The 27,197-nt window shown below is 38.6% G+C and overlaps 1 protein-coding gene and 1 long non-coding RNA gene across 3 annotated transcripts; one reads left to right on the forward strand and one right to left on the reverse strand.

Moving 5' to 3' along the window:
* Positions 1-226: 226 nt before the first annotated feature.
* arhgap20 (Rho GTPase activating protein 20) lies at positions 227-26,553 on the reverse strand. 2 transcript variants are annotated; one of them, XM_058380373.1, is made up of 16 exons: positions 26,411-26,553; positions 26,125-26,271; positions 21,826-21,911; positions 17,865-18,035; positions 15,852-16,001; positions 13,693-13,734; positions 13,421-13,505; positions 13,261-13,335; positions 12,563-12,629; positions 11,345-11,533; positions 11,029-11,210; positions 9,750-9,914; positions 8,042-8,157; positions 7,766-7,955; positions 6,254-6,359; positions 227-6,173 (listed from the first exon to the last, which is right to left on the reverse strand). In XM_058380373.1, exons 2-16 carry the CDS (start codon positions 26,224-26,226, stop codon positions 4,507-4,509), a joined length of 3,393 nt encoding a protein of 1,130 aa, XP_058236356.1. In that variant the 5' UTR covers positions 26,227-26,271; positions 26,411-26,553; the 3' UTR covers positions 227-4,506. The 2 variants fall into 2 exon arrangements, with proteins under 2 accessions (XP_058236356.1, XP_058236355.1); XM_058380372.1 differs by having other exon boundaries at positions 26,125-26,495.
* LOC131346766 (uncharacterized) lies at positions 9,250-11,211 on the forward strand. Its single transcript, XR_009203663.1, has 2 exons — positions 9,250-9,336; positions 9,518-11,211. It is a non-coding gene; the product is annotated as an uncharacterized LOC131346766 (long non-coding RNA).
* Positions 26,554-27,197: the final 644 nt, after the last annotated feature.

A 27,197-nucleotide genomic window follows, 5' to 3' on the forward strand; every position in this document is an offset into this window, starting at 1 on the left:
GCTTCCTTTAAAGGACAGTTATATCCATTTTATATGGGGAAAAGGCTTGATAAAATGTCTAGAAGTACAGTTGGGAATTAGATCTGTATGAATTTGGATAATTGATTTAACACGATACTTTATTATACACTGACCAGGCACAACATTATGACCACCTGCCTAATATTGTTGGTCCCTCTTTTGCTGCCAGTTAGCCTTGCCTTTTAGCTTTTAGCATCTGTTGGATCGGATCACACGGGCCACCCTTCGCCGCCCATGACCCTGTCGTCGGTTCACCACTGTTCCTTCCTTGGACCATTTTTGATAGATAGTGACCACTGCAGACCGGGAACAGCCCACAAGAGCTGCAGTTTTGGAGATGCTCTGATCCAGTCGTCTAGCCATCACAATTTGGCCCTTGTCAAACTCGCTCAAATCCTTATGCTTGCCCATTTTTCCTGCTTCTAACATCAACTTTGAGGACAAAATGTTCACTTGCTGCCTAATATATACCCACCCACTAACAGGTGCCATGATGAGGAGATAATCAGTGTTGTTCACTTCACCTGTCAGTGGTCATAGTGAAAAATAGGTAAAAGTGTTATGCCCGATCGGGTAATTCTTTACCACTAGAAATCCATTTTCATCTGAGAATAGGGTTAAGGGGGACTCATCATATACATTATCAAGGTGATAACTAAGAAGCTAATATTTGGAAATGTACAAACCACAACACAAGCAATTTGCAATAGGAAATAGTTTAAGACAGCAGCAACACAGGCATGTACAAAAATGCATTAAGAGCCTTAACTCACAATTTAACTCATATGAACAAATACATACACAATACAAACATACTCACTGTCCAATTTATTAAGAACATCTGTACACCTGCACATTCATGCAGTTGTCTAATGAATGTGGCAGCAGTGCAGTGCAAAATAAAATAAAAAATCATACATATTCAGGTCAAGAGCAGTTCATACCAAATATCAGCATGAAGAAAAAAATGTGATCTCTGTGACTTTGACCATAGCTTGGATGTCGATGGGCTGGTTTGAGTATTTAAGAAAGTGATGATCTGGGAACGTTGCATGCAATAGTCTTTTGAGTTTACACAGAACGGTGCCAATAAACAAAAAGCATCGAGTGAGCAACAGTTCTGTGGGTGGAAACGCCTTGTTGATGAGAGCCGTCAAGCTTCCTGGTAGGATCAAGTAACTCATATAATCACTTTTTATAACAGTGGTGAGCAGAAAAGCATCTCAGCATGCACAAAACATTGACCTTGAGGTGGATGAGCTACAACAGAAGTAGACCATGTCAGGGTTTCACTCCTGTGAGCCAAGAAACGGAATCTAAGGCTGGGCTTACAGATACTGAACAGTTGAAGAGTAGAAAGTCTTTAACTGTCCAGCTTGAGTCTGTGCTCAGTCTTATTCTTGGTTGAAAAGAGTGGAACCTGATGCATAGCTCTTTCACCTCAAGTTTTGATGTGTTGTGTATTCAGAAATGCTTCGCTGCTCAACCCAGCTTGGTCCTTCTCCACTGATCACTCACATGAACGAGGTGTTTCAGCCTGCAGACTGTCCACACACAGGATCTTTTTTGTGTGTGAAATTTCCTAGAGACTCTCAAACCAACCCATCTGGCACCAACAACCATTCATGGAGTCACAGAGATCCCTGTTTTCCCCCATTCTGATGTTTGATGTGAACAATAAATGAAGTTCTTGACCTCTATCTGCATGAATGTATGCATTGTGCTGCTGCCACACGATTGGCTGATTGGATAGCTGCATAAATGAGCAGGTGTTTTTCTAACACATTGGTGTACATCGAGGTACAGTATTTTAAGTCTGATACCATATTCTTTATAATCACTATCCTAAAAGGCAGCAGTTCTGAAAGTGGGCTCTGTGAATCACAGCCCTGTGGTGTCTTTATATTGTTAAGTGGCGTAAATTATCATTAAAAGCTGTTTAATATTATGACACTTAGTTTGACAGGTTACTTGAATTAAATAGATTTAATCCAAACCTCAAAAATAATGTAAATTTAACCCTCGTGTTTTGTGCCAGGGATAAAATTCTTTATGGCTCCAGCAAACAGCCACTATAATACTGTACATAGTTAAATAATTAGCCTGTTATATGAACAGGTGAATAGGTGTGGATTTTATTTCACAATTTAAGGGACCCCTGACTGCAAACAGAGAACTCCTGCCATAAGGTAATATGAGTATAAAGAACTGGCAACAAAGTCACTGGAAAAAAAACAACAACATCTGAATATATATCTTAATAGAAAAGAAAATATACTTAAGACATTACTCTTTAGATTCTTATAAATATACACTATGTCTACAGCGTAGAAACATGGCTTTTCCAGATGTGCTATTCTCTTACTGCACATAAATTGTCCTTATTTATATTTAAAAGAAAACCTATCCAGTAGCAAATTCATATTAGGAATTTGACACACTGTCTTAATTTTATTAAATAAGCAAGGACTCACTGACACCAAATAAAAAGCAATAGAAGCCTATATGTATGATAATACAATTGATTATTTACACCTACCAAAGCAGAACCTCAGGCGTCAACATTTTTGTGGTCAGGATAAGTTTCTTACACATTAATTACATATCTGCACTGGTTTTGTGCTTTGCATTAGCAAGCATAGTACTTATTTTAACAATCAAAATTTAGACTAATTCTAAACCTTATATATGACATGAATTTCCATATTAAATCAAAATAACCTAATGAATCGCTTTAATAATTCCCTTTATTAAAGAACTTTACATAGTATCAGTTAAGGTCTCTCCACCCTGTAAGCTATCCTATTGTCTATGTTCACACAATCTTGATATTTATTTTACTTACCACAACTTTTAAATTAAAAGTTATTTCATTGGTAAGATGGTACATACACCTAGTGTCATTGCACTTCACTGCATTTCTTGGATTGATAATATAATAGTTATAATATAATAGTGAAAATAGTTTTACAGAAAATTACAATAGCTTCTAACTAAGCCATCATAAAGCTTAAAAGCAAATAAATTTTACGGATTCAATTTATGGCATGATAGAAAAAATACAATACAACATATACAACAGGCCACATTCACTATCAGATATTGCAAATCCTTACGAATACAATCATACCAGAATTATTGGCACCCTTTAAATATGGGTGTTAAAAAAGGTCATTGAAAACCGTTGAGATTTTTTTTCTTCTCGTACGGTTCAACCTCCTTTTGCCAACATAACAGCACTAAGTCATCTAATATGAACTGTGGAGAATACACAGAATGGAATATGAAAGCAGTCCTCAATACTGAATCTCTCCAGGTGCTTATATCGAATCTCCCCCCAGAGGTTTTCACTTGGGTTTAGGTCAGGGGATTGGTATAGCCAAGTTAAATGCTTGACAATTTGGAAATTTCACCAGTTTTGTGTGGCTTTAGATGTATGTTTCAGATATTTGTCCTCCATTGGAGATCCAAACAAGACCCCAGTTGTAGCTTCCTGGGAAAGGCAGTCCGATTTTCAGTTACACCCGAGTACATGGAGTTCAGGATGCTGTATCCTAAAAAGATTCTCATGGCCTTTGGATGAAAAACAGCGATACAATATCACAAATCATCCATCATACCTAACAGTGGGGAAACTTCTTTTTTCCCCACCTTGAATATTAGATGCTAATATATTTTGCCAATATAATAATATATTTTGTCTCATCACATCTTAGAACACAAGTTCCAGTCAAAGTTCCAGTACCATCCAGAAAACTCCAGGCACTTGCATTTGTGGTTAGATGAAAGAAAGTTTCTCTTCTGGCACGCCTTCCAAAGAGTTTGTTGGCATGGAAGTGGTTTCTAATTGTAGATTTGGAAACGTGGTGACTCCAAAATGCAGCTGACTTCTGCAAATCTCCAACTGGGATCCATTTTTGCCTCTCTAATCTTTTCACTATGCTTAGGGGCAAAGCACAATTGTGATCCTTTACAGAGAGGTTCATTACAATAAAGTTGTTTTCACCTTCTGAATTATTGCTCAAAAATTTGGATTTCAGGCATGTAGCTATATAGCCATTGCTTGATTTATGAAACCCAACACACTTCTATTTTAATTTATGGATTCTCAGAGCTACCCAATGACAAAGGGAATTTGGCCACTTCATGTTTATGCATTTGGTAAGGGACTAACACTTTCTTGAACTACAATACAATTAAAGGCTTTATTTCCAGATGGATTCCAGAAGCTAATTAACCACAAAGACCATTTTTCATAACCTTTTATACCCATCTTTATCCAAGGCACCATTAATTCTGGAGCTGACTGTATTTAGGGATGTGTCCTCCTGATCTAGTCCTAAAGTACTCTGCCTACTTTATTTTTCTTATTATTTAGTCTAACACACTAAATGGACCAATATACTGAAGCAGATAGTTAGACCAGGGATAACGATACTTGGACTGAACTTGTGAAATATTGCTACTGCATAAGAATCCATGAAGTTAGACGTAAGACTCTTCTGAGAAAAGCATTTTTTCAAAGTCTTCAAGCTGTGTGTCACTGCACCTCCTCATCCACTCCCGCTTGCCATGGACAACAGCCAATGCCACTTCCTGGCTCTTCTTTAGATTACTCTGAGTATCTTCACCTCCTTGCCAAAAGAAGTAGTTCCTCACAGCCTTTGTGGCAGCAGGTGACAAGCCAAAATGGGGTTTACTATGCTTATCTTTCTCCAGGTCAGATGCTTTAGAATACGTGTCTTGTTTTCCTATAGCCTGCCTGTGGATATGCTCCAGACTCTTTACTGTCTCCCGATCCAGCCCTAGACAATTCTCTCCGGGTTCAGATGATCGACGCTGAAAAGAAGGACATTCAGGGGACTTTTCCTCGACAGGAACAAGCGAATAAGATTTCTTTCTGTACAAGGCCAAGCGGCGAACACTTTGGCCATAGAACACAGACTGTGGCAAACTGCTGGTATTACCTCCTGGTGTGTTTTGCTGAGAGTACTTCTGTACCGGAGTTTGTTTACTCTGTGAACATGCCTGGTTGTGAATCTCTCTCAGATCTTTCACTGTTAGTGTTTTGTCCAAGGCAAGGGAATAAACTGATCTGGAATGCTGTGTTTCGTGCAAAGGTTCTTCAGAACAGTTAGGACTGGTTGATCTTTTCCTAGCAAGTGCAATACCTGGTTCTTGAGCTTTCCTCTCTTTGCTATGGGAGAAATTTTCAGAATGGAGTAGTGGATCACCAGTGTCCTTGTCATCCATGCTACCTTTGCCTTTAGTCAGGGATAGTCTGTTGTCTTTCTTAAGCCAGGTATTTGGATGTAGCCCATGACTGCTTCTCAACTGGCTCCAGTCTAATTTCTCTTTAGGTGAATATTCCATCAGACTTGGTGTGGTTGGACCAGGAGAAGTTTCAGACACAATGCCAGCAAACTTGGGAGAAGATTTCACTGATGACTTAAAGCTACTTACTATTTGAGGGCAATGCTTGTTGAAGTCAGCAGAGTGCTGAGAGGAAGCACTGTCCAGAGAGCTCACTGAAGAATGTATTGGTGAAGCCACAGGGGAAGAGAGATTTACGCAGCTGCTATTTAGACGCAGAGGTGAAGGTTTTAGTTTCTCTTTCGTTTGTTGAGGGACATTCCGCTCATTCTGATTCCCTTGAATAGGGTCACACTTCTTCTCCAGCCTCAAGGTGTTTAAATCAACCTCAAGGTCTACATCTACATCACTCCTGCCTTGGCTTGTCACACATTCGTAACTGCCCTTTCGATGTTGCCTACTTTCAAGATATCTGGTTAAGGATGAGGTTGAATTCCAAATGGCAGGCTCAGAGGAACGTCTCAGCTGACGAACACCCTTAGGAAAAGAAGATTCCTTACATGGAGAATGTAGGTGAGGAGTGGATGGACTCACTGCTGAGGATGCTTTTACTGGGCAGGCTAATGATGGGTGTAAAAGGTGTGTGTTTATGGTGATGTCTGGGTCAGTATCAGTTTGATCCAGGTCACAGTCACTCAGTGTAAGGACTGAGTCATAGCTGCGACTGTCTGGCTTGCCTCGTGATCTCTGCATGGGCTGGAAAAGCGATCCAGAGTCATCATTCAGCTCATTCTCAAGGCTGTCATAAGAGGAGTCGGTCATCTGATAAGAGGACACGTCTGTGTGGAAAGGGAAAGAGTTTAGTTTGAGAGAATGAAATTTGAGCAAAGTATAAAGCAAAAGAATGAGGATTCATTACCTGATCCATGACTGCAGCTCGGGGGAAAACCATCAAATAGTATGGTCACATCTTCTTCCATTATTGCCATGCACTTTTCAATCATAACCTTTGCCAAGTCACAGACCTGTAGTAAGTATTAATATAATTATTCATTTGTCTTCTGTAAAGGCTTTCAGGGTGCCACTGGATCCAGAGTCTATTGGGAACACTGAGCATAAGCTAGGAATACTCCATAGATAGGACCAGGGGCACAACATACAAACTCACACCTTAGGCAGTTTAGCATAGCCAATCCACCTAGCCGCGTAGCCAGTAATTAATTTCCTTTAAACATCTATCTAAAAAAAATTAATATGAAAGTAAGAAGCAGAAAGGTCATCTTATCTTACAGATCTAGACTAGTTTTTTTTCTATTCCTGCAGTAACCCTCTTGCACTTGATCAGCTGTCATCTCAATATCCAGAGTGCAGATATAACTGGTTTTCAAACGAAAATGGAAATAAAATGTGATTAATAAACTGCGAAATGCACTCATTTGGGGGCAATTAAATATTGAGGAATCATAATGATGACTCTGTCGACATTTTATGAACATCATTATAATGCAAGTTTGAGCAGTGATAGCGATAATGTTCACAGAAGGTGAATGTAATAAATGGAATAATGCAAAATTATCTACACTGCCTAAAAAGGGGGGACTCCTTGTGTTATTTACTGATTCCTCTTAATTAAAACAAAATGAAACAAACTAGCATCTAAATATGACGTTTTCTTAGTACTGATTATGAAATAGACCCAACCACAACATTAAAAAGTATTTAAAATAACCTTTCTGAGCGTGTCAAAACAATGAAAAAAACTTAGTTCATAAAATTCTCAGCACAAGTTTATCGCTCAGTATGTAACTGTACACAAGAAAGTGACAGAGACAGACAAGAACTGCAGGATAAAATACCAATGTTCTTATTATCCCCTCAACGAAAAGACATTACTACTAGAATAAAACCTACACAAACAAATTCTGTTTAGTTTGTGATTGCAGTGGTTTACTTTGGCAGCCTTTAAGCCAACATTGACAAGATCAGTGTTGTTGGGGAATGTTGAAATCTACATTTTTGGGGCCTGGATGGCAACACACAGGCTGCCACAAGCGTATCCAAACAAACTGTGTGACTCGAGAGCTCCATCATAGCAAGATAATGAGAGAATGACACTGACCTCAAGAATCTAGAGGAAATGCTTGAAATATTTCCCAGTGAACTCAAAAACATCTCCAAAACAAAAACAAAACGTGTGAAAGACTAGCCTTATGTGAGATGTACAATTAAAGGAGCGTCACAATGAAACGTGGTGTATATTTTCATTATGCCCACAAACACAATCCAGTAAGAAATCCAATGACTGATAATTCAATAAGAAAACGATAGGCCTATGAGGATTCCTCTCATTTTGAAATTCACAATCTTTCTCAGGGATAAAGTCTTATGTTATTTAAAGACTTATGTTAAAGTCTGAATAAGTGAAACCAACCTTTTTGGTACCTTCTCCTTCAATCTCAGGGGTGCTAGGAGCTGGGGACCAGAGCAAACTGGGAGAAATGCATACAGCCAGGTTAAAGGCATTCATCTGATTGTCTTCAGCATGGATCTGAATGTTGTAGAGCACAGCCAATACGTGCTTTAGGAGTAGGATGTTCTCAGACGGAAGAGACATCACCAAACTAAAAAGAAATAGGATGAAAGATCAAGTTACTGCTGGATTTCTGACTGAGGCATTAGATTCCTAATTCAGATGTTGTATAAATACCCCTGAATGGCCTTTATTTGATTTTCCTCTGCTTTGTCAGGCAAATCCATAGTGGCCATCCACTTCTCATAGAGATCTGACAACAGCAGGCTGCCTGGGATGCTGCGCAGGAAGTCCTACATTATGTGCACACACATACACATTTTAGCATGTCTATAAAGTTAGGTTAGCTTTTGGCTTGCACAGAGGTTACAGATAAACAGATACGGCTTTCTGATAGACATCTTTAAAAGTGAATGTCGTCTACGGTGCAATGCTTTTGTTAGAATGAGGTGGTCTCAGTCCAGTTCCTAGAGAAGGTTTGACCTCAGTGAGAGATCGATTTGACCCTGAATCCAGGTAATTGCAAGATGTGAACCAAACATAACATAGTGACGTATTTTCCGGTGTTGGCAGCATTTTTTTTTCTTTCATTTTTTCACCCAATGAACCAAAAGTGAAAATAAACAGTGGACACATTTAAAAAATACACAAAACCGATTTTAATCAGTTTCAAGGTTCATAATTACAGTATTTATGCAATTATTTATCTATAGCTCCATGTTTTCCATGCTTAGCTGTTTGGTTTTGCTTTCTGGTTTGTTTAATTATGTGAATTGTGAAACCAAACATCGATTTTTATCTGATGCAAACTCAGTATAGGAATGAATAAGTGGGAAGACGCCCATAAAGACATTAATGATCAGTTAATGGTTTAAAAATCTAACAGCATTTGCTTTGGCATATGCAATATAATCATGGAACATTCATTAAGTTGCTCAAAACAACTAACATACAATACTTGCCAGGATATAAGATTAGATTCACAGCAGCTTTCTGAGCTCTGCAACATGGTCACAACATGTAGCTCATAACATCGCTGCCTTAACTGCAGTAATAAAACATGCAGTATGAATCATTTGTATGATTGACAGGCTACACCAAGAACACAGATTCAGCCACTGTCCATATTAATTTAATAGAACAAATTGTGAGAAAAGCAGCTAAGCATAAAAATTCCTGACATGGGGCCTTTAGGAATTGGACTTGGTTGTCCAGCACATCCCACAATGTTTGGTCAGATTGAGATCTGAGGAATTTGGAGGCCAAGTCAACACATGCCAATTATAGGTGCTTTCAGAGGTGGACAGGGGTCAGCAAGCTGCAGTGCACTGTGGGTTTTGACACCTTTCTATCATAGCCAGCTTTAACTTTTTTTTTTTTTTTTTTAGCTCTACTGTGAGATTGGACCACACAAGCTAGACACCATTTGCATCAGTGAGCCTGTCACTGGTTCACCTGTTGTACCACTTTTGGTAAGTATTATCCACTGCATAATGGGAACATTTCACAAGACCTGCTATTTTGGAGATGCTCTGACCCAGTTAACTAGCCATCGCTATTTAGCCTTCAGATCTTTCAAACTTCGATAACTGACTGTTATTCCACCCATTGTAATGAGATAGTTAATGTTATTCACTGTATTTTATATCATAGGCTTGCCTTTTCCACTAAGCCAAATGGGCTCATCATTTGGAAAACATGTAATCAAAATCATAAACAGAGTCTGGCTCACAACAGCTCCAGCAACAAAACAGACATTACATACACAGAAGTCACTTATAATTAACCAAGACAGGATGAAAAGCAGCCGTGATGCAAAATAAAGTAAATCAGTTCTGGTTATCATTGTGTTCAATGACGTATCAAAGCATGTAACCACACTCACCTTCAGTACAGCGGCAATCACAAAGATAGACTGTCGGCTCATCGGAACATCCTGGATTCCTGAGTCCAGTTTGTCTCTCAGCTCCCTGCAGGCTTTGGCCCCAGCAGAGCGCCGGAAAATTCCCCTTGTGAATGGCCCCTCTTGGAACAGAAAGACTAGCATGTCCTGCAGAGAGAGAAAATAAAATCTGATATACATTATGGACTATATTATTTACTGAAAATTCCAGATGTGGAAAGGAATTCCCATTACCTTGCCCTGAGAACTGTCATTCCAACAACTGTATATCAAATGCTCATCAATGGTCACATTCATGTATTCTTAACAGTCCATCAGTGTTAAATCACTTATTCAGTAGAGGTATGATGCTTGATAAAGAAAGACTCAAGTATGTACATTAAAATAGCTGTAAATATGTATTTTAAAAAAGAACAGTGTATGACGGATGAAGTGAGTTACCTCTATCTTTTAATAATCATTTCACAATCTGTAGCTAAATGTAGTTTTCTTTGTTATTGTTTGATTGGTCAGAAGGTGTGCATTATTTTCACATATCAAAATGACTCGGAAAGTAGCTCTGCCTCTAACCATCATGAACTGCAGGTTAAAATGAATGCTCAAGCAATACATTACTGCTATACTTTAATACATTATTCCTTCAAGGGGAACTGACTCACGCTGTATTACAGTTCAATAAAGTTCACTAGTTTTACTCATCATCAGAAAACATTTTCTCCACAGTTAAAATGCCTAGGGTTAGAGTTAGGGTTAGGAACCAGGTCTTCATACACACAGACATTAATTTTTTATTTAGAGCAGTGAAATACTATTAAAAGGTTCATTTATACAGTTTACACATTGTTTTTTTTTTTTTATTTGAGTGGATTTTGATATTAATTAATATACACAGCCACAGATATTAGATGCAGCAAAAATTTTCATACTGCATAAAACCATAAAAGCTAACATATTGTAAGGTAATATATTAAACCAGCAAATCACAGAGGTAATATCATGCATTATTATAAACTATAATGTTTCAGAATGTATAAAATTACACAATATTATAAACTGGAATTTTTCAATAGGGCCTATATTTATTTACCTATAGTACAGTTCTCTTGAAATAGTTAGCTTTTTCATTTTTAATAAATGCCTAGTGCATTATAAATGTAAAAATTTGGCTTATTTTCACAAATTCATTGCATGCCTGGAGTTTATGATGTTTGTTCATGACTTTTATGTGTCTGAACATTATGAGAATGATTCCTACACTCACCATGATTGGTTTGGGAAGACTGTTATCCTTGCATACCATGCAGAGGGGCAGGCCAAAGAGCTTATCAGTTGTTGATAAATGGGGTGATAAGGGAGGATCATCCAGGTGATTTGACGAGCCACGCCAAAAAGCCCAGTTGATGAGAGACCGCCGTCTTTTGAACGGCTTCTGGTCTGGATCAACTTAGGTTGTGAGAAGATAAACATGGATATTAAGCAGCATTCATATATGTCTATTCATGTATTCATTCAGAATTAATATTTATTGAACATGCTTGCTGTTATCTTTCTATAAATAAAGTTGGGAAGACATTTACCAACAAAAGAGTGACCCACAGCGACCCGACTTGGCCTCAGGATGAACTGGCACTGACTGTCTGACTGCAACTGCTCAAAGAGTAGCTCCATTTGTCTTTCAGGTGAAATTACTTCATCACTTTTTTCATCAGTTTCATCTAATGGCTCTCTTAAATGACTCATCTGTATGCTGAAAGGAAACTCATGACCTGTACACAGAAGTGGGAAGTAATTTTAACTTTTATTTACTACATTTTAGAAGGAAAAGCTCTACTTTCTACTCACTACACGGACCAACCCTACATCACGACATTACTCTATAGTTATATATTTGTAAAGCTATTTTTTTTCTTTCTTAGTATGATTCCTCAAAAAACAGTATCAGCCTCACTGAACAGCACTCAATCAATCCTGTACACAGTTATTTTACTGTACAATTGTTTCCTCTGATGGTATTTGTGAAAAATCTTATTTGCAGATTAGATTTGGAACATGGAACACATGGATTTTGTGTATATTCATGTACCTAAACTGTCCAGGACCATCTGTACCCCTGCTTATTCATGCAATTATCCAATCAGCCAGCCAACCTTGTGGCAGCAGCACAGTGCATAAAATCATGAAGGTCCATGTCATGAGCTTCGGTTAATTATAGAATGTTCACATCATAAGGGGAGGAAGGGGAGAAATCAGAAGGGGGAGAAATATGATCTTTGGATTTTCTCACAGTCTCTAGAATTTACGCAAAATGGTGCAAAAATAAGGTTGGGGTTCTGCTTCCGGAAATGACTTGAGGTCAGAGTAGAATGGTCAGATTGGTTCGAGCTGACAGGATGGCTACAATAACTCAAATAACCACTCTTTACAATTGTGGTGAGCGTCTCAGAATGCACAACATGCTAGACCTCGAGGTCGACTGGCTACAACAGCAAGAAACCACACGGGAGTTTCACTTTTAGGCTACAATAAGCACAGGCTCACAGAAACCTGGCAAGTGAAGACCAGACAATGTTGATTTCTATTTTTAGCTTCAACTGTGCTACTGTCATATGATTGGCTGACTGTATAATTTTACAAAAATGAGCACATGAACAGGTATTCCTTTTAAAGTGGCCGGCGAGTGCATGTGGAAATAGTATTTTTATTTTTATAAATGATAAAAATGCTCATTACAAATGCTTTTCATGTCTCCGGTTTGGTGTAATGATCACAATTTTCAGGATTTAGAACAAACTCACCAATAAGAGGGTAAGGAGCATTGTCTTTTCTGGAACTCACCCACAGCTGGAAGTCCTTCACACAACCCTGTATGCCAAAGACAAATACATTTAAAGAAAAAGAATTTCAAGCTTTTATTGTCATTTCGGTCATATATCGTTGATGCATACATAGTATAATGAAACAACATTCCTCCTGGACCATGGTGCTAAATAAAAACCCAGAGCTACATACAAAACAACACAAAACTGTGCGTAAGATTTCCCACATAAAGTGCAATGTTTGCAACCTAGTGCAAACGGTGCAAGACAAGAGACAGTGCAGGCAGACAGTACAATACACAGATAGAGAAAAAAGCATACAGTCAGCATACAGTCTGTGTGAACCATAGTGCACGGAAAAAAAAAAAAAAAAAAACAAGTTGTGCCCCAGGCTCGACCGCAAACCTATATGAAGAACCATATGAGGCATGGCTTTTCTTTGGACAGGTATTTTGGATTAGGCTATAAATAACTAATGACTAACAGTTAAATAAAGTGCACTGGAATTTTGTGTACTGTTAGAGGTGTCTTGATTTGATTAAGTAGATGTCTGTGCAGTCACTGTTGCCTAAGGAGAACATAAATAGACTCTATGCTTCTGTATCTCTGGATAGCTTTATGCAGAACTTGGTAAATGCAGAAGCTTACTTCTGAAGACGCAATGTAAAGAAACTTACCACAATCCCAAACTGCTGCAGTGTGAGACGAATAACTTCATTGGCGCTGTCGGAATTGCTCACAGCAATGGTTGTCTACAGGAGAAGCACATCGGACTTTGATTTGCGACATACTCGAATGCTGAGACAAAGATATTCGACTGAGTGTAAGAGAACTTACATATGAAAAGTTCCCCATGTCCTTGGCATGCACTTTGAGGGGGATTGTTTTTGGATTATCTTTCTCCTTCTCCTCTTTTATTCGACTGTAGAGAATAAGGGCATGGACACAATGAATTCAACAGAAATGCTCAATAAAATGTTTAAAGAAAGTGAATGGTCACACTGAGAAATGAACGTAAGTGTACACTTTCAAGAAAAACATGGACATGTTAATCTGTTAAAATACAGAAGGAATGTTGTATGTGTAGATTCCATGTGATTCCACTGTACCTTTTAATAAGGGAAAGCCATCTCTCCTTCTGCTCAACTGAGCTATGGAGTGAAGAAGAAATATTTTCATCAACAAAACTGGTTTGAGAACCATCATGTAAGGTGTGCTATCCTGCTCTAAAATGGTCATTGTTACTATCACCCCACACTTTTCAAGGTTATCCAAGAGTTCCTGCGCTAGGCTAGGTAAAAATTCATAGCTTGCTAAATAAGTTATAAATAGAACCTATACAAGTTTTCTAAGATAAAGAACCTGGAAACAAACTGTAACTTCAGTATAAAGGGTGTACACCGATCAGGCATAACATTATGAGCACTGACAGGTGAATAACACTGATTATCTCCTCATCATGGCACCTGTTAGTGGGTGGGATATATTAGGCAGCAAGTGAACATTTTGTCCTCAAAGTTGATGTGTTAGAAGCAGGAAAAATGGGCAGGATTTGAGCGAGTTTGATAAGGGCCAAATTGTGATGGCTAGACCACTGGATCAGAGCATCTCCAGAACTGCAGCTAGCTCTTGTGGGGTGTTTCAACTGCTTTAGTGCAAATGAAAATGACAACCGGATCATTGGAGAGGCAACAGCAAGACATCCCCCCCCCCCCAAAAAAAAGGACAGACAATTGCTCTCTCCATATCCCTCAGTAATTTGTCTATAGTTTTGTGATTTGTCAGGGTCATTGTCACTACTTGAAGCATAACGCAGAACCTGCAACCCAATCAAGTTGCACAGGTAGTCCAGTGCATCCAGGATGGCACATCCATTTGTGCCATTGCAAGGAGGTTTGGTGCATCTCTCAGCACAGTTTCAAAATTATGGAGGAGATACCGGGGTCAGGCTGTTACTCAGCAGAGGAAGGGTATCTGCTCCTTTGTGCAAGCCAGAACAGGAAGAGCACTGCCACAGGCCTACAAAATGACTTCCAGGAGGTGTGCATGTTTCTGACCAACCTGTCAGTGATTGTCTAGGAAGGAATATCCTTGGATGGTCACACAGACAGAATCTTCACTGCTTTTAGGTATCAGGATGAAATTCCCAGAGCCAATTCCCAGAGCCAGACCTTACTCTGGGGTCCTCCTGATGCATGACAATGGCCTCATGTAGCCAGAATATGTAGGTAGTTTCTGGATGATGCCAGTGACTGGCCCTCATGTTCTCCAGACCTGAATCCAATTGAGAACCTCTGGGATGTTATGTATCAGGAGCATCCAAAGCAATCAATTAGCACCATAGGAGCTCACTGATGCCCTGATCCAGGTCTGAGAAGAGATCCCCAGGACCCAAATACAATATAGACAGACAGACAGACAGACAGACAGACAGACAGACAGACAGACAGACAGACAGATAGATAGATAGATAGATAGATAGATAGATAGATAGATAGATAGATAGATAGATAGATAGATAGATAGATAGATAGATAGATAGATAGATAGAAATCAGGGCCAAGTCAGCTGAGTTAGCAGGGCAGAACAACGTCCTCAGCTGATCTAGGGGGTAGAGTGACACACTCAGGCAGGCGAGGGGGCAGACAGACTACTTTGATAGGGCAGAGGTGGGGGATGTGACATTTGCTTCAGGGCAGGGGGCAAAGGAGAAGAGGTGTCCTGCACAGTGCTATGAGAAGGTGTCCTGCGTAGACTGATGACACAGAGCAGGAATTTGGAGCAATGTCCAAAGTGGTGTAGGGACAGTGTGTAGTTGCTCTCATCCAGGCAGGTGCCACAACACCAGAAACCAGACTTCCACTGAAACTTGATCTGAGTGCTCCACTAGCTACGTTTATATTTTGTCACTTTTGTACTTTCTGCTACTGACCCTGTCTGGGTTCTTTATTAAATTCGACCTAGACTACTCAAAACTTTCTGCTGATTGCCTGATGCTTTGCTTGTCTTTTGATTTTGGTTTGCACTTTTGGTTTTGTCTACTTCATGTAATAATACTCTGTTCTTGCATCATATTCTATCCACCCCTGTCATCTACTCTCTTGAGTGTAAATCATCATCATAGTCATATTAATGCACCTGTTTGATGTATTCTCTTTCTAATAAAACAGACACATGACTTTAGTTCAGTCCACATTACAAGAATTTAGGCATTTGTGTTCAGTCGATAAATTATAGGCAGTAGATAAAAAAAAGAATATACTATTACCTGAATGTGGCTACACAGTTGCAGGTTGGCCAACCCATGACAAAGCTTTTATCAAGACATGTACTCCCCTCACACACTTCTTCCATGCAGTTTGCTGTCCACATTTCAGAAACCCGTGTCTGTGCCTTCATCTTAAAGTTGGTTGAGGATCTGTTCATAAAAACATCACTAAATGTTTAAAAAATAGTATTTAAAATACCATGCTAGAATTTTTTTCAGTAATTGCTTTATCTTGCTCAGGTTCGCAGCGAATCCAAAAGTGGGAATGCACCACGCACACACATTTTCACACACTCGTCCGCACTTAGGGGCAATTTAGTGTAGCTGATCCACCTACTGACAAGGTTGATAAAATCAGTACATATGCTGCATGTGGTCTGTGCAAGAAACCACATTTGCCGTGGGTGTTGGGCAAAACCTATCCACAGTTTGGTAATGACCAATAAAAGTGTATGTCCTAACACATACTCAGTTATCTCAAACTTGCAGTTCCCAATTTTAATGCACACTTTATTTCATAATGACCCTACAAACATATACAAGTCAATTTTCCAGCTAATCATTGTGAAATGATTTTAACCATTTGTAACTTTTCATACGAGTTGCTTTTGTATCACAGCTTGCAAGTTAGCAATTACTGTATGAGACTTGAATACAAGCCAAATCAGTCAGTGCGGCGTGCAAACATTCAAAATGCAAGGCCTTGTTTAGCTGAAGTCGCAGTAGCAAAGATGACTGATAATGAAACTTCCTTGTTACTAATACCGAACACCAGTGGGTTTTACCTAATTTTTTTTTTTTGTCATTATTAGTATTGGTTTTGAGCTTGCTTCTAATCTGATACATAAAAATAAATAAATCAATAAAGCTACTTTACTACATGTTTATTTTAGTGAGACAATATCCTTACACAAATTCTCACACTGCTCACATTGCAATTAATTCAACCAAATAATTGAGGCACAGTTTGTACTCCGGAGAGTCTTAAATGTTTTACAAAGATGACTAATTTCTGGTATTTTGGCAAATATCAAATTCCTTTTTTTTTTTTTTTTATTTCCAGCATTGATATCAGCATTGACTGGTGTTTGATATTACATTTCAAAACCTTTGTTATAAAGGAAACTTATTTATTATCATCATATTCACAATCAAATCAAGAACCATTTAACATCCCCTTTTATATACTAGCATGTGAAATAGGACTAGCCATGAGATATTAAATATAGGTCACAACCACATTCATCTGACAATAATGATAGGTCAACATTTAGAGAGCGTTTGGATGGATCATCTTGCCACTGCCAACACACAGTGGCTACAGTGGCTTTGATGCCAAGCTCTGCCTCAGATCGAACTAATTGGCGCTCTGGGTGGTAATTACTGAGAAGGACCCTCTGGCTATGTGAGACACTACAGGAAAAGGAAGGAGGATGTGGGCCACACGATCCTATGAGACGCAATTAAACAAGGGGAAAAATGGGTGGAGGAATGGCCCATTTCTTCCCACCATTAAAGCACGCACTGGTAACTCCCAAGCATGGGTATTGCAGCTAAGGCATTTGCTCTAGTGGTCTACTCCCTGTGATATGGATAGCTTTTTTCATTTTATTTACAATAGAAATGCAAGCTAAGCTGATTCTTTCAGTTTATGTTGGTCTATTTGTTCTATTTTACATGGAGATGGACATAAAAACAATATTCTACAGTGTCAGAAGAGGCTCAATACGGACTAAAGCTAGATAAAGTGTGAAAGCTAAGTAACACATTAATGTTTCTGTCAGACTCGGATATATACATATATATATATATATATATATGTTCATATTCACTTTGTCACATCCTCTCAATTCTATCATCTCAATTCCTATCCTAAAACACACATTTCCCATATAATCTAAGATCTGCAAAAACTACAACAATAAACAGACAAACAAAGAAAATACAACTATACCAACAGCAAAAAATGGTACATTGTGTGACATTGGGATCTTCCCTGTATAAATGTCTTACTTGGCTTTGCTGATGAGTAGGATGTCAGTGAAAAGGAACATATGCCTCTCCTGGGTCTGTAGACCAGTCTTCAGCTGGACATATGCATGACCAATAAACATCCTTGAAGGATTAAGATATGACTGCACCAGTAGGCATGTCTCTGGGCTGACTGGAGAGAGACTGTTATCCCTGAGGAAACAACAACAAATTCAACTCACTAACGACTCAACCACAGGTTAAAATGTGTTCGGGTTCATACATGCAGCAAACAATAATAAACAATTTAGCGAAATATGTAAATTATGCATTTCAATTAATGTTAGTTATGATGAATATCTGAAGAGGGCTAAAAAGGTAACACAATCAAAAGATGTGACACACTTGTCTATCTATCTATCTATCTATCTATCTATCTATCTATCTATCTATCTATCTATCTATCTATCTATTATTAATAAATAAATTTCGATTTAAGGAAACGTTTCTATCTCAGTGCTTTAGGATGGTGGAAACTACACTATACAGATTACAGACTACATTTCTTCTTCCTTCCTGTGTTATGTGCCAGCTGGTTCAACCTACACGTAATATTGACCCATGACCCATTGTATTTATTAAAAAAACAAACAAACAAAAAAACCCCCACCTACATAGAATCGGACTTCCTCTTAGCGCTGTACCATGAACTTGGATGACGATGGCACAAAAATATATTTTCATTTACAACAAGCTGAGGATATAAATAAGGGTTTCAGAAGACAGATGATGTGGGTACAGTTTGTAACCGGTAAACAAGTTTACAAATCCAGATTACGGCTCTGGTCACTCTAAATTAGGAGTCACTAATCGTCCTCATATAACCATAAAGAATTTAGTTCCAAGTCTGTTTTGTAATTTATCCCACCTCCTTCAGAGCATTGGTATTCACAAGACCATGACGCAACAGATAACAGATCCTAGATCTGGTTTGGATTAAATGATGGCATAAAATAAATATAAAGCGCAAGGGTTAATCATTCAAATATCTACATGAATGAGCGTACACAATTTCCTCCTGTATTGACATTTCAGTAAACAACATCCAAAAAAAGACTGGAATAACACCGTCACCAGCATAAAGTGAGTGCTTATGGGGTCATTTGTATGTGAGAAACAGTGATTAAACATCCAGTGCTGCTTTAACAAGGTTATTCTCTTCCAGTGTGTAAAGGCCTAAGGACTATATTTAGCCCTTATATCCCCTAGAATTATCCTTCTGAGGAGCTTAACTACTGCTGAAAATGCTGATCAAGTCACTCTAGGACACGAGAGCATGAGAATGTAACTTAGTTCCTTGACAGCAAAACTGTTTCAGATTATTATCAAGGATATTTTTTCGTCACAGTATGAAAAGTTTATTCATGATCTTTATTTATTGAGCTTTCTTTTCAAAAAAAAAAAAATTAAATGAAAGTTTTTCCACACAATATATAGATGCAGTTATGTGATTTTAGCCATATAGAAGACATACAGAAACTCAAACAAGAAGTAAAATGAGATGTGGTACTAAAAAAAAACAATGATTGATCTAGACCACTTTCAAGACCTGGACATGTTCAGTTAACAACCTATATGCCTGATAATGCCGACTCAGTGAAGCATGACGACTCTTTCCAGAACCTTCAAACTGACTGTCCATTCCAACCTCAAAATGGACAGCAAAATCCGTCCAGATCTTCAAAAAAGGAAACCTACCTCTTCCGTGAACATTTAACTAAGCCCTAACTTGTGTCAGCACTTAAAAACAATCATCCAAGCAAACAAACAAAAATCCCCTGCAATTACAGTATCTCTCACACCTCTACTCTGTGCTCTTGTATGGTAGCGCTACTTGTATTGTCCTGTGCTTGATGTATATATCGCTTTGCTTGCATTTCCTCATTTGTAAGTCACATGTTATATATATATATATATATATATATATATAACCATTACTCACTATAGCAATATTGTCCATCTATCACAACAGATAACATTAGTTTTCATTACTGTGTTTTGATATCATTTAACAAAACAGTGAAATAAAAAAAATACTGTTGCTATACGGATGAATGTCTTGATGCAAAGATTAAAATGATATCATTCATTCATTCATTCATTCATTCATTCATTCATTCATTCATCATCAGTAAGCACCTTATCCTGATCAGGGTCACAGAGAACCTAGAGCTTAACCCAGGAACACTAGGAGTGAGGTAATGTGATACACTCATTTAGCATAGCCAATCAACCCACTGGCATGTTTTTAGGAGGTGGAAGGAAACCAGAGGAAATCCACACAGTCACAGGGGAGAACATGCTAAACTCCACTCAGGCAGAAAAATGAACTCAGCACCTAGGGAGCCTGGAGCTCTAAATCCCTGCACCACCGTGCTGCGTAATCATATTACTGCATTATAAAAAATATCAAAGCTTAATATGAAAATGAAGGTCATGCAAAACCCGTTTACCAGGGATAGGGGCAGGCTGGAATTCAAGGAATCTGATTTTTTCTCATGACATGAACAGCCAGTTCCAAATCAAAAACATTGTAAAGTAAAAACTGTGTAGATGTGATGTAATGTAACCTCTGGTTCCTCCCCAGTCCAAAAAAGACATCCATTGTAGGCTGACTGGCATCTCTAAATAGTCTGTAGTGTGTTAGTGTGTGTGTGTGCATTGTGTTGGCACCACATCCAGGGTGTCCCTAGCCTTGTACCCTGAGTCCCCTGAGATAGACACCAGTCTCCCAGCAACCCTGTGTAGGATAAGTGGTACAGGAAATTTGATGGATGGATAATATAACATAGAATAGAATTAAGGCACTGTGAAGTGAAGGCAGGGAATTAGGGCGCTTATCATAAAACACTGCACGGTTTTTCATCAATTTGATGATATGACATGCGTTTGGTGAAGACAGGCTTTCCTCTCAGAGGGCAGAGGGGTTTGTGCTATCTCTTGATGGTTTCCTCTGACTGAGACATAATTTCCCATTATCTCAGTCTGAAAGTTTTCAATTCAGATAAGGAAATGACTATATGACTACTGCGAGCCGCTGTGATATTTACCAACACTCAACAGGATTCGCATCGGCATCTGGATAAAACACTGGCCATATATTTATACAAAGTATACCTAATTTTCATACAAAAAAATTCCCTCATTCTGATGTACATGATGGTATCTGGGTCAAACGTGAAACATTTTTCCATTGCAAAACAAAGTTTTCTCAAAACCTCAGTACAAACCTTCATTAAACATGAGCTCAGTTTTGGAAATAGAGCTTGTACCGACGTGTTAACCATTAGCGGAACATGCTTTACACAGAAATTCGCTATAACATGCACGTAAAGCTGTCTAGCTGTGGTAGATAATCCTGATAGTGGTGGCTGAAAATTGCTAACACATTAAAAATCGCTTGTCATTTAAACGGTGGGCACATTTCCTTTACAGTAGAGCACAAGTCATTTATTTTTTTTAATTTAATGATTCAAGACATCGAATTAAAACGATCGTCCTATGCAAACTTCAGGATATTACATAATAACAGGATCTGCTGCTGGTATGTAAGCTGCAGAATAATGAGGGTGGAAGGCATATTGTTAAGATAAATCAAATTTGCTTTGATTAATGAGATAATTAGCACTAAACATATTTAGGCTGCAATATATCGGACTCCTATTTGATGTCTATTCGAATGCTTTTTGTCTTTTCATATATATATTTTTTTATTTGCTTTTATGTAATTGAAACTCTCTTATCAGGCAACTCTACTCAGAAACAAATCTGCCAACATCAGAGGCACGGACTAGCAGCAAGTCATGTTAGTAATCTGATTGAACTGCCCAGAAAATCAACTTCAGCACCCGCCTGTGAATATGAGGGACGTTCCCTGCGTAAATATTGACACAATCTTTGAACTTAAGTTGCCAGCTCCGAATACGCCACACGCATTCCATACCTGGATATTGTTCTGGATCTAGTTAGAGCTTTGCTGATGACCAAGGAAGGAGCAGACTGCCTGCGACAAGACAGGGCCTTCGTCCTCTGAGAAGAAAAAAAAAAGAACAAAGTCCTGATTGTTACTTTACTTGATCACACAAATCAATCATTTATCACCATGAAAATGCAATATAAAGCACTTCACGCTGACTTTATTCATCTGATAAACAACAAAAATGTATCACGCTTTAGAATTTTTTATTTAGACAGAGATTAAATGAACATGTTTTTATGCATATCAACTTTATGAACAAAAACTCTTATTAAAGCTAATAAAGATGAATTACATCTAGTCTTTAGAAAGATTTCTGGTGAAAGCAACATCTCATTTTACTTATAGAAATACCGGATACAGGATTTGTCTGCATTCAAATGTTAAAGCTGAAAAACACCTTTCCGCCAGTAAAGCACCTGTAATTCACAGTCAAGTGAAACTACCGTACCACTTGACATCAAATATGGTTGACATGGAACCCTCACTGGACTGTGATATCAGAGCTAAATAATCATTGACAATGCCCATAATGCTAATAAGAATGATGTGGTGCAAAATATTATCCATACATATTTTAGGGCAGTATTTGTGATCTTTTTGTGTTCCAAGTCTGTAATGAGCCTTCTGGTACTGGCTTCATGCTGTGTTTCTTCTGAAGACCAGAAGAAAACCCTTTCTGAGAAAAAAAAAAGTTGCTTTTGTCTAATTTGTTCTTAGTCTATCTACTTTTAGTTTCTTCTCTAAGGTCTGCTCTGGAGCAGTGGAAGCTCAAGTGGTTAAGGCTCTAGTTGTTGATCTGAAGGTCTGGGTTTAAGCCCCAGCACTGCCAGGCTGCCACTGCTGGGCTCCTGAGCAAGGCCCTTAACCCTCTCTGCTCCAGGGGTGCTGTATAATGGCTGACCCTGTGCTCTGACCCCAACTTCCAAAGTTTGGGACATGTGAAGATAGAATTTCATTGTGCTGTAATGTATGTGTGACACAGTCTTCTTCTGCTAATGCATTCAGAGGGGGTGGGGTGGTTGGGACAGGATGAGAGTAAATAAACCACCTTTGGTATTTTACATCCACTTTCTTAGTCACTGCTGATAATGTATTACAGATGTCAGTGAAGATGGAGATAAAGATGACCAAATGGAGATAAAAATCATGACGGGTTTCACTTTGGTCTCTATATTGTTAACAAACTGCGAAATAAGCACATATTCTGTTTATAGTAATTGGTACATAACGTTCACTCTGTAAATTCTGTGCATATTACTCACTGCGTTTTGTCCATTAACAGCCCAGAACAACAAACCTACATGTTCTTTACTGTGGATTTTCACAGTCATCGTTTTTTGTTGACAATTTTTCCTAGAAATTTCTACAATTATAAGGACCTTGGAATTTATAAACCCCATAACAAATGTAACGCTAGGTAACGGACTTTGTCTCAAAGTGTACAAAGCTCATATTAGAATAAGTGTTTCTGGAAAATAAAGAAACCTACAAGTGGAAGTAAGAAGCAATTCACTCACTCTAAATACTGGCAAGACAGCAGAGTGTTCCTGATGATGAGGAAGAGATAACAGCCTTCGGTAAAATAAAGAGCTCTAATCGTTTTAGAAGGTCAAGGTATAATGGCTGTGGAGGCTATGGCCTGACCAAAGAAATAAGAATAATCTGAACAATACACACATGATGAAAAGATGCTGACTTGAAAAAGCAGTCAAGCAGTTCCTTCTTTTTTAGTTTCATTGCTTTAGTTTAGTTTACTTTTTGCTTTAGTTACCACATTCATTACAAAATCGTCAAACATCCCTTTTCCATTCATTAAAAGCTCTGTCATTAAACTGATTCAATCGATCCCATATGCACTTAAATCGATAATTACATACACGGATTATACATGAGGATCATTAAAAAGCTTCAGGGCGATTATTCACAATTCCCGAAAGATGACAAAATATTTTGTTTTCATATCTTATTCCGTTACAGTTTATTCAGTGAGGATGTTTTCAGTTACCCACAATGCGAGTCTGCTGAGAAAGCCAATCGTGTATTTTAATGCAAGCCACAAGTTTATTTTACCTTATGATAATTCGAGGCAAACTGTCAACAGATTAAAACTGTGGCTCTAAGTTTTAAGTTTTCTATGAGAACTAGATCTAATCATATCTAATCTCAAGTTCATATTTATTTCCTGAAATATTTTTAACATAGTACAAGCCTATAAATATACTGAACATGCAATGATCTGATTAACTGCAGTTATAGCAGCAAGCTTGGCTGAGATGAACATTTGACTGACATTTATACGAAGCATGCCAGGTTTTTTGCTGATTTATATCCACAATCTTTTTTCCAGATTTTTTTTTTTAGTTTATGTGCAGCACTGCTACTTTTTCACTGTTAAATCTTCCTTACACCTCCAGCTGTACAGACAAAGGTGAATATAAAAAGCTTACTGTTGCTGCCAAACAAAAAGCATTGTACTTAGCCCTGCACTGCGGCTGAACTTACGCTTTAAAAAAAATAAAAGGGAAACAAAAACTTTTCCCTAACTGTTTCTTCAAAGAAGAGATAAAGTTAAGACTACAGTCCATGGAATATGTCAGGAAGTGCACCACGTTCCAGCATCTGATTGTGAGAAACAAACAATTTCCACTATCCACAGGAAACCTGCAGCAGACAGAGTTTTAGTGATACACTGTCCAATGTTCGGCATGTCCTTCCAAAAAAAAGCCCCCCCAAACAAAACAACCCTACCTCACCACCACACCTCTTCACAGATTCACCTTTTGTCCACTGCGTCATTTAAGGCAGGGTCTGTCACATCTGTCATATTCTGCACGACTTTATTCTGTGGTCCATCAACAGTAAACCTAATAACCTGCTTTCTGAGCAAAGGTCATTTCTGAGTGAGGCTTTAATTTACTTCATTGCAAATGTTATTTGCAGTGCATTATATTTTACATTCTTATCAGAGAATCATTTTATTATTCATTTTTATTATTATTTTATTACAAATTAACTTACAATTCAAATACAGGCATATTAAAGATTCAAGTGTTGCAAGACTGATAGCATGATAAATGAAGAAAAAAAACGAGCCACAACACAAACACACACACACACACACCCTATAAAGCAAATGTCAGCAAAATCTGAGGACTGGTGTGTGCGCTCATATTCAGAATTGGTACAAACACTAGTCATGAATCTATAAATGTACAGTCACTTAAAGTAGAGTATAACAAACATTATATAATCGGATTCTTCTTGAAAGTTCATTCTTCTTTCAACAGGCCTGACACACCGTCTTGCTCATACTATGGGGACTCAGCTGTCAAACAAAAAGAGGAACAGGTACTTCTTAAGTCAGACAAACTAAGCCAAAGATCTTGGCCAAGCTGAAAAGTAGCCCTTCAGTTCAGCCAAGAAAAAATAAAATAAAAAGCCCTATACATAGGGTATGCTGAAGTGAGACAAATCACATAGGGAAATCCAAACACATGAAACCAGGGATGACAAACAGGATGGTCTAACCACTGGCATCCCAGGCTGGAGAGGGTTCCCTGAAATAACTCCGCATAAACATGGAATTACTGCTAACTTCAGCGCCGTTCAGACGCCAGCTCTTAGACCACGGTGCATGACTTTTCCACCTCTTTCCATACTAAAAGACAAAATGATAAAGACTGACAAATTATTATTGGATATATGAGATTTTACAACATACGGTATATCCTTCATATTCTGCATTTGCCCATGATGCATTTAAAGGATGCATGTAATTGGCACGTGCAAAAAAAAAAAAAAAGGTTAAGACAACTTGACACTGTGTTTAACATAAAATTGCACGCGCACGCAAACAACCCAAATGTAACATAATGTAATATCCTTTATAGCATCTTACTGCGTTGGACGAATTGTGGTAGCAAATAGAAACAGGGCTGCTGGGCAAAAGCGTCAAATGAACTTGACAGCTTCTCCTTTAATGCAGAAACAACTGCAAAGCACACAGGCAACATATTGCACACATGCAGAGCAAGTCCCCCCCCCCAGTAACCGCTATTAACATTAATTAGAGGGGGAATAATTGTAGGTGCATACTTAGACAGATATAGATTTATGATCACTATAGTCTTATTACTTATAGTTCCTTGAATTCTAAGGAAATACAAATTAGAGATAAATCACAGACATACAATGATGCATACAAGTAAACCTCCCACGGCATCATTGCTTGCGTGGAGGAATAAAAGAAATGTTTTGGCATACCCGCTTGTTATCCAGATGCGCGCACATTTTGGTCTCCTCAGTGAGTGATGAAGAGCGGCTCTGGCTGATGTTTACGTGCTGCTGCGGTGACATACTTTCCATTCAGACGCTTACAGGTGGTTGGACCGATCCAAGACAAGTGAACCCCTGTGCGCAAAGTTGCGAGTTATTCCACGACCGAAAACGCACTCACTTAGCATATTAACACATAGTCTACATTCTGGACATATCTCGCAATCATGCTATAGTGGAAAGAATAAACAGATAACGTTAAATGCGTAATGACCATAGTCCAGAGCTTCAGAGTAATATCCACTGAAAGGACGCACGTCTCGCGCTGTGTACTAACAGCCTGAATCCTGCACAACTTTTATTCGGCCCCGTCTACATAGATCTGTACGCATGAGCCGCTGCCCTGGGTCCTAAAGCCTACTGGCTCCATTCTGAACAACAGGTGGGCATTAACAGACAAGCAATTCTGCACTTTTGGAGAAACTCACTCACTCACATTCACTCACTCGCTTATTCACTCACTCAGTCCAAGACTCACTCACATATTTACTCACTCACTCACATATTCACTCACTCACTCAGTCCAAGACTCACTCAAATATTCACTCAGTCAGTCAGTCCAAGACTCACTCACTCATATTCACTCACTCACTCACTCACTCACTCACATATTTACTCACTCACTCACATATTCACTCACTCACTCAGTCAGTCCAAGACTCACTCACTCACTCACATATTCACTCAGTCAGTCCAAGACTCACTCACTCACATATTCACTCACTCAGTCAGTCCAAGACTCACTCACTCACTCACTCAGTCAGTCACTCATTCACCTTCAGTTACCGCTTTCTCTTGGTCAGGGTTGCGGTGGCTTCATAGCCTACCCTGGAAATACTGGGCCAGTCCATCACAGGGCAGCAGGCATGCACACGCACGTTCACACACTAGGGACAATCCGTCTTAGCCAATTCCACCTAGTGGAATGTTTTGAGAGGTTTGGGGAGGAAACCCAAATAGAGATGGAGAACTTGCACAGAAACTCTATACAGACAGTCACC

Source organism: Hemibagrus wyckioides, linkage group LG26, assembly GCF_019097595.1.
Source record: "Hemibagrus wyckioides isolate EC202008001 linkage group LG26, SWU_Hwy_1.0, whole genome shotgun sequence".
Taxonomy (NCBI): domain Eukaryota; kingdom Metazoa; phylum Chordata; class Actinopteri; order Siluriformes; family Bagridae; genus Hemibagrus; species Hemibagrus wyckioides.

Coding starts and splice junctions, on each gene's coding strand:
- arhgap20 (XM_058380373.1), bottom strand. CDS start 26,226: ATGGAAAGTATGTCACCGCAGCAGCACGTAAACATCAGCCAGAGCCGC. Junction 21,912..26,124: donor CGCATCTGGATAACAAGCGG/GTATGCCAAAAC, acceptor TTTTCTTCTCAG/AGGACGAAGGCCCTGTCTTG. Junction 16,002..17,864: donor CTACTCATCAGCAAAGCCAA/GTAAGACATTTA, acceptor TTTTATGAACAG/ATCCTCAACCAACTTTAAGA.